The 8,416-nt window shown below is 41.4% G+C and overlaps 1 protein-coding gene across 1 annotated transcript; it reads left to right on the top strand.

Moving 5' to 3' along the window:
- Positions 1–968: 968 nt before the first annotated feature.
- On the top strand, positions 969–5,729 carry f9a (coagulation factor IXa). The gene is made up of 8 exons (XM_030765014.1): positions 969–1,104; positions 1,450–1,619; positions 1,852–1,876; positions 2,351–2,464; positions 2,679–2,813; positions 3,440–3,750; positions 3,903–4,029; positions 4,787–5,729. Exons 1-8 carry the CDS (start codon positions 1,047–1,049, stop codon positions 5,365–5,367), a joined length of 1,521 nt encoding a protein of 506 aa, XP_030620874.1. The 5' UTR covers positions 969–1,046; the 3' UTR covers positions 5,368–5,729.
- The last annotated feature ends 2,687 nt before the right edge of the window (positions 5,730–8,416 follow it).

The raw sequence follows: 8,416 nt of genomic DNA, 5'->3' as shown, positions 1-8,416 counted from the left end.
GGCCGTCTTTAACCCTTCGCTGCCCTCGCGGTGCTGTTGGCTAGCTCTGTGCTGGCCCTATAAGAACCAGAGACTGCTATAACTGCACAAATGGGTCGAATATTGCCAAAAGGAAGAAGGCTTTTCCTTTGAGTCGGGGTCTGACCTCACAGAGGTCAATGTGTCCCAACATAACTCATCCAGATCTGCTTTTGAAAATGAGTTCTTGAAGGCCATGCATTACTCAAGCCTTAATGATCATAACTATGAATAGCCACACTGGTCCTTGACCAGTGTGTATTAAATATTGTGATTTAAAGTACCCCAGCTGTGTATACAGGTATGTGTTATGCGTATATGTCAGTGTTTAAGAGAAATGTCTTAGTGTGTATGGTAAAAAGAAAGAAAAAGAAAAAAAAAAAAGAAAAGCAGCAGAGAACTCAGATCGGAATAGTGGAAGACGGCCATTTCCTGTTTATCTTTTTCTTTTTTTTTTCTACCCTGTTTCCAGAACATTTTATGATATTACTTTCAAATCAATTAATATGGATTCCCATACATTTCCCAACTTCCCATACAACACAACGTAATTTCAGTGCTACAGTTCTTGCATATCTGTGATTATAAAGTACATGACTGCCATCTAGTGGACATTGGAAAGACTTGATTAACCAAAGAGTTTCACGTTCTAATGTAGACACAGCAGAAAAACATTTTTTTAATCAGTGACACTGCAGAGTTCCATGACTGAAACTGTAGAAGGAAATTAATTGTGCCAACTGCTAAAAATTGACCTTATAAAAATTATATATATCCCCCCCCCCCAACACACACAAACACCCACACAGGCATACACACACACAAACACACACACAAACACACACACACACAGATTCTCACTGTTTGCACTACTGACAACTCTAATACCAGCCCATGGGAACACACAGATCTGGTCTGCTCAGTATTAGAGTTGTCAGTAGTGCAAACAGACTGATGTACTTTGGAACACTGGTTCAGGGTATTTGTTAATGAGGTATGGTGGACAGATAAATCTGGTCTGAACAGATATGGCGTTTTATCTCTCTTTCTTTCTACTGCTACAGGCGATACTGCAGGCCTCTATGGGTAAGTCACTACTTTTCACCCTCTCTTCTAACAAACAGTTCAGTCTCTCAAAACACATGTCCCAAAAATGGATAACATAAGTGAAATTCCTGATATAACTCAGGTATTATTAGAATTGGACGTACTACTACGTTTTAGTAAGAACTTCACAATAGATGCCAATCAAACGGAGTACTGTGCTCTTCCATTGACTCCTAAGCCTGTACCGCTTGTATTCAAGACACAGCCGAAAACAAATATGTAACACGCTGCAGTTTTGGAGGAGAGATAAGAGTACAGCTCTTTTTACTCCCTCTCTCTCTCTCTCTCTCTCTCTCTCTCTGTTTGTGCCTCTTGAACGGTGAGGCGTAGTGTTCCTGCCCGGACAGGAGGCAGACACAGTCTTAAAGAGATACAGGCGTTACAACACGGGGGCCTTTGAGGAGTTCCTGTGGGGGAACGTGGAGAGAGAGTGTTACGAGGAGCGATGTGACCTGGAGGAGGCCAGAGAAGCCTTCGAAAATGATGAGAAGACGGTGAGTGAGAGCGGCAAAGTGTGGACAGAGGGAGAAAAATAAAAGAGAGAGACAGAAAAAGGAAAAAGTGAGGGAGAGAGAGAGAAAGAGAGAGAGACAGAAAGAAAGAGAGAGAGAGAGAGAGCGAGAGAGAGAGAGCGAGAGAGAGAGAGAGAGAGAGAGAGAGCAGTTTATCTCAGAGTTTATATCGAATTGGATGACTCACTTTCTTGTCTGATGTCTGTTTTTTCAGATGGAATTTTGGATAGGTTACGCTGGTAAGTTTTTTTTTTTTGCTCAATGATTGACTGCAGTATTGACACAAACCGAGGAGTTGCGTTTAAGGAGTGTATGGATCTCTTGTGGTGGATTAAAAATGTTAGGGTTTTTTTTTTTTCTTCTTCTTCTTCTTCAAGCTTTCATGTTTGTTGCCCTGACTCTAGCCGAGAGAAAAAAAAAAAAAAACACTTGGCAGCAAAGCTGGGAGACTGAGATTGAAGGTTTTCAAAATTATTTGTGTGTGTGTAGGTGGATTTTTGAACTCAAGTGGTGCCTGGTCACGTGGGGTCTGACAGCTGTGTAAACAGCTTACAGAAATAATTATTCATTAGCTCTTGGAGAACAGTCATAATAATAAGCCAGAAGATGATGAGAGTAAACATTTTCAACTAGCACTGTATTTTAGCACATTTTCTCCACATGTGATCCTCATGAGTTTGTTTAATAAGGTGATGACTTGTCCTGCCCCTCAGACGGAGACCAGTGCAAATCATCACCCTGTCAGAACAACGGCACTTGTGAGGACCAACTTGGCTCCTATACATGTACTTGTCAGCCCGGCTTTATTGGGAGGAGCTGTGAAATAGGCAAGTCTAAAGACCTGTTTCTATCCCAGTGAGTGGTTTAGAATTTTCTTCACCAGCCTCTGACAAGAAAAAAAAATATTATTATTAATAATAATAATAATAATAATAATAATAATAACAATAATCATCATCACCATAATAAGCGTGGCTGTCAGTACATACCTACGCCTGAGCGTGTGGATAAACCAAGCCATGTGCTATCGTGTTTTGACAGTAACAACCAGGACGTGTGATGTGGATAACGGGGGCTGTGCGCATTTCTGCATGTCCCTGGGGCATCGTGGAGCACAGTGCATCTGTGCTAGCGGGTACAAGCTGGCTAAGGACGGCTTCACGTGTGAACCTGCAGGTGACTTAATTAATTCTTCATCTGTTGCTGTTTACACTTACAAAAATGTCAGTGTCAGGGGAGAAAGGTTTTTAAATACTGTTCTTGTTGTACCCAGGTGGCTTAATTCCAATCATTGAATGATCAGGGCTGGAACTAACTCTACATCAGCGAGAGCACTTTGAGCTAAAAGGCTTTACGTGCTGCCTTTAGGCTGAAAGATTTTAACGTTTCAAAGAAGCATTAAATTCTTCCTGAGGGTAGTTCGATCTGTCTCCCGCACTGAACTCTCATTATAAATAAGAAATAGGCGAACTGTTATATATTTCCACGTGAATCTTCAGTTAAGGAGATTCACTTGTCAATTCTTACCAAGAGCTTAATGTCTAGATGAAACGTTTCAGTCTTTTTTAATCTAAAGGTGGATTGTAAATCCTGTCAGTAGCCACCCTATATTTGACTCAATTGCACTTAACTACTGTCCTCCCCTTTGCCCTCTTTTTTTACTTTTCTTTGCTATATTTGATTACAGTTTATATGTTTTCCGTTAAACGGATTAGCATTAAACTTTAACTTGAAAGTTCATTCATTTTCATCTGCTTGCGGTAGTGCTGTCATTGACATTGTGTGTATGTGTAAATAACCAGCACAGTTTCCATGTGGGAGACGCAGCAGGACGGTAAATAGATACGGATCTATAAGATTATTATCCATCGACGGTAACAGCACGGACCTCTTGAACAGTACAACCAGTAGCGGGTCCACATATGTCCTCAACTCAACCCAAGCTGGCACTGCAGCCCCTGTGGAAAGGACAGGCAGAATCATGCCGTCTCGCAAAAAACTACCCGCCTGGGTCTTCAACTCTACAGCGCCTCCTCCTCCTCCTCGTCAAAGGAACCCCCAGACACGTATTGTCGGAGGCCATGAAGCGATGCCTGGAGAGGTCCCTTGGCAAGTAGGTCTAAATTATCATTTTACTGATGAGACAATGACCAAAATTATTGGATTTATTGAGCTATATTGTCTCAGCTACATAAAAAATGCTCTAATGACGGATCATCAATTGGAAGAAATAAGCGAGTACATGTGCACATGCGTTTACTCCAGGTGGCGCTAGTGGGGCGTTCCACGCAGCGGGTGTTTTGTGGCGGTTCAATACTGGCTGAACAGTGGGTGATAACTGCAGCCCACTGTCTCTTGGAGGCCAAAGGGAATGACATTACTGTCAGAGTGGGTAAGATCCACCAGATTACCATACGTCTGGAGACAGTATAATGTATAGCTGTCTCTTTACATTAAGATTGTAAACCATGGTTTTAAGTTTTTTTATCTATCCCTGATAATTTGTGAAGGATTCCCTTCATCATCTGGAACAGTTAAGGCTAGGGTAGGAAGAATGGATCCAAGATGAATGACTTGTAATTATGACACAAGGTTGGCATGCATAAAAATGCTTTCCCACACAGACAGAAACCCTTTCTAATCGTTTTTGTTTACTTGTTTGTTCAATCTTTCATTTAGTCATATTAAGATTTCCATCTCCTTTTCAAGTGAACCTTGGCCAAGAAAGCAGTAGCAATATGAGGCCTAAATGGAAACATTAACTACACAGACAGGATGAAAATATAGAAAAATATGACTCAGGTGAATGATGAAGTGCAAGTGAAAGTCATTGCACAAATCTCTGATGCTGTATCCTCCTCAAAGTCATTAAAATGTGCATTTATTTTTCTAAGAACTCGTTAAGTTTTGTTTTATTTTCAAAATTATTTGTATAATACAACAGAGGTAAAACATTTAACTGTAAAATCTTATTTTGAGTTTCCTGGCATGTGTCTCATTGTGTGAGTTTAAAAAGAAAGACTTTTGTCCCCTTAAACATCTTTCCCTGGCCTCATTTGAACTAAGATCCATTGGATACCTTACTCTGTACCTGTAATCTATGGTAGTCTAATTGTGCCCTGTACGTTCTTACTCGTTTTTCATTCCAGGTGAGCATGACGTCTATCGTAAGGAAGGCACAGAGCAGGATCTGGAGGTGGCAGAGCGCTATGTCCATCCACGCTACAGCCCCAAAGAAAGCACATACAACCACGACATAGCCCTGCTACGTCTGAAGACCTCCATCCTTTTCTCCAACGTTATCCGTCCCATCTGCCTAGGGCCCAAGGCTTTCACGGAGAGTCTGTTACGCACGGCTTCCCCGGCTACGGTCAGCGGCTGGGGCCGTCTTCGTTTCCAAGGCCGCACCGCGGGCACGCTGCAGAAGGTGGAAGTCCCTTTCGTTGACAGGACAGAGTGTAAATTCAGCAGCACCGAGCGCATCACACCCTTCATGTTCTGTGCTGGCTACTACAACATAGCCAAAGACTCATGCCAAGGTGACAGTGGAGGACCACATACCAACAGCCAAGATGATACCTGGTTCCTTACTGGCATTGTTAGCTGGGGCGAGGAATGTGCCAAGGAGGGAAAGTATGGAGTATATACCAATGTGGCTAACTATTACCAGTGGATCCAACACGTTATGAAAATTACCAAGACAGCTTTACTCTATGATGTAGAACCATGATTTTTAAGAGTCATAATTCTCACATTTTCTCCAAATGGCACGGGTGCCCAAAGTCCAACTGGTTTTCATATCAACCGGTCTGATTGGATTAATATACTTGTTCTCCAGGTAAAAATCAAATCAGCCTCTAATTAAAGGTGTCAGCAAATGCAGGGGGACATCGGCGCCCTTCGGGACTAGATTTGGGAACTTTTTTTTTATGAGTCCCTTTGAGTAGTGTTGGCACTCCCTTGACATTGATGAATTTGTCTTAAATTGGTCAAGAGGCCTTACGGTCAAAATTCCAAACTCTAATTCTTTTTGTCCTTGTCCCAGAAAGATGTAATGTATACAGGGATACCATGACAGTTTTAATGATAAAAAAAAAAATGTTGAAGGTTAATTCTCATTTAATGTGTTGTTGTAACTCAATGTTGTTGTAACTCAATAAATATGTGTTTGGGTTAGACAAGGAGATTTGTGTTTAAGTGAGAGATCACTGTCAGTGAGTGGAAATCATTTTTTAAAAAAAAAATTCAATTAAATCTCTTCCAGCGTAAACTGCCAAGATATCCCCCAAAGAGCCAGGTGGAAATTGATGTAGATGAATGCAGCCATATGTGGAGATTAATTTAGATTACACAGTCTCAGGGGAGCAGGGATGAGAGAACAACACACCAAATCTGGTCAATATATAGAACGTGCCTCAACTCTGCAGTCCAGTGAAAAGCAGCAAGTGAGACAGTCTAGGGAACAGATTCGCAATGAATTCCTGGGGAATCACAGCAATTTCCATTTCTATTCTTGTCCAACAGTGACTCGCACAACTGATTCAGCGAACCAAACGCAATAACACAACCCCGGTTTGTTAGGTGAGGACTAGAAAAAAAAGTGCATGCTCCAGAAATACTGAGAAATGGTGACTTTGAAGGTATAGTAATTACACACCTACTGTAAACATACAACGTGCCTTCGGTGGGAATTTGAGAAGCAAAAGAGTGGAATTGTGTGTGTGTGTGTGTGTGTGTGTGTGAGTGTGAGTGAATATCTTACATTAGAAATCTACCTAGAATTTCAACAGAGTACTTAAAAAGGACTCGTGCCCCAGTTCTAAGCAACGTTGGATCTCGCCCATGAGCATGGGAGGGCTGGGGGCACTGAGGCACTCTCATCTTGTCTTTTAGGAGACTCACGTCTTTTATCATCAACACAGCCAGTTTCAGAGGAATGCACAGTTGCCCTCTGGGTGCTTGAATTTTCTATTTTACCATGTTGCGTGTTATCACCACAAATATGTCAAAAATGCGTGCGTGCTCTGAACATATATATATATATATACACTTTTTAACAAACATTTATTTGATTTAAATTTACAATATACATGCTGTACAAAAAATTACATACATCATGTAATGTCAGTCAGTATATCATGCATTTCCTCAGATGGAAACACTAAAGGGGTCACGAAGCCTTCGTCCGAACAACGACATCTTGTTCGGTCATACACTGGGAAGCGAAAGCGGCAAAGAGTGCGGCCTATATGTTTTGAATATAAAGGAATGGGCAAAGTTTAACGTTGAGTAAGATGTAGTGAGATGCTGTTTCTTTTATAGTATAGACATCATTTCGGGAGGTTGGCGCAGGGCGCCTCACGCTGTGAGGGAACAACTTGATAGCAAAATAAATAAATTAATAACATGAGAAATGTGTACTGTGGAGTCGCTCCTGCTGCTTCGCTGCGCTCATTTCCACATCAAACGCGGGCATATCAAAGGCAGCTCTCCAACTGGGGCTATGATTTGATGTGGTAAATTCACATAAGTCCGCAATCAATATTTAATTAAGCGTTCGACACAGTGGGTATATTTTATGTTTGCTGTATGATCGTCTTTAATAGGAAGCCCAAGATTAACAGACGCACGCGCCGTTGTGCCTCTGAAGCAGAGCGAGATGATGCCAACATCTCTTAATCGCTCTTTTCGCAAAACTCCATTTTGTGCTGCCAAAATCCTTGACCGATCCATAATCGATACCTTAGTCTTAGAAAACGACGTAACAATGCTTCTTGGATTGGGAACATTGCATCTATACTAGTTTCATGTTTGTGCCCTCGATGGTTCTGAAAGGTCTCGGTGGTTTTTACATTAAGATATAGATAGTTTATAAAGTGCCATTTAAATACTTGAGGTCATGTTCTATTGAATATTGTTGATTCTATTTACAAAAGCTTTATGTAGCAAAGAGACGAGCAGAATAAAAGAGAAGGCATTATGGCACTACATGATTTGGCATCGAAGCTCTGAACGAGCTGAAGAGTAGACTGCCCATTATAAATCTTCATGGACAGATACTGCATTTTTAACATTTCCCCCAAATAAATCCCGTTATGCGTATTTAAATAGAGAGAACTGTTAACAAAAACCTCGTTGAAAAAAAAAAGTTCGTACTGAATCAGGTTTTTAATAAATTATCACTTGCATCCACTCTCTCACACGCGCAAAACCACACACGCACCAACGCAAAAGTCGTAGATATGGTAGGCTCCAAGGTAACTACTTTAAGATCAGAGCCATTGTCAACTGGAAAATGTTCAATTGCTTTTTAAATCCATACAGCCCGGCCCGTAAATGTAGGTTTCCAGGTAAAACAGGTTGACACGTTGGAACCTCGCTTAACTGCCGCGAAGAACGGACAATCAACCTTATCCCAGTGGTTAAGTAAGCTTTAGCCACAGCGCTAACAGAGATTTTGAAGTCCTTAGAAGTGGTTCAGCCTCTTGTTAAGTATTACCACACCTATTAGAAGGAGTGACACTTCATGAAAGTCTTAAAGTATGAACCTCTGAACAGGTTTTATGGTTCAAATCAGTAGATCGTCAAAGTAGCCTTATCAGTGCTGCTCCAGACTCTTCATGAGGAGGAGGACCGAGGCTAGCAGATTCAGGGCAGATGCTATCAGCTCCCAGCATACCTCCTCACATTCTGGTCCAAGAGGAGGTGCAGCCCCTTACTGTTGTGAGCAGTGGAGTTGAAGGAGAGAGACTTGTATTTATAGTCAGAGACTAAAGAGA

Source organism: Chanos chanos, chromosome 2, assembly GCF_902362185.1.
Source record: "Chanos chanos chromosome 2, fChaCha1.1, whole genome shotgun sequence".
Taxonomy (NCBI): domain Eukaryota; kingdom Metazoa; phylum Chordata; class Actinopteri; order Gonorynchiformes; family Chanidae; genus Chanos; species Chanos chanos.
The sequence above is the reverse complement of the archived record's forward strand: the minus strand, read 5'-3'. Positions and strand labels throughout refer to the sequence as shown.

Coding starts and splice junctions, on each gene's coding strand:
- f9a (XM_030765014.1), top strand. CDS start 1,047: ATGGCGTTTTATCTCTCTTTCTTTCTACTGCTACAGGCGATACTGCAG. Junction 1,105..1,449: donor GATACTGCAGGCCTCTATGG/GTAAGTCACTAC, acceptor TTGAACGGTGAG/GCGTAGTGTTCCTGCCCGGA. Junction 3,751..3,902: donor CTGGAGAGGTCCCTTGGCAA/GTAGGTCTAAAT, acceptor CGTTTACTCCAG/GTGGCGCTAGTGGGGCGTTC.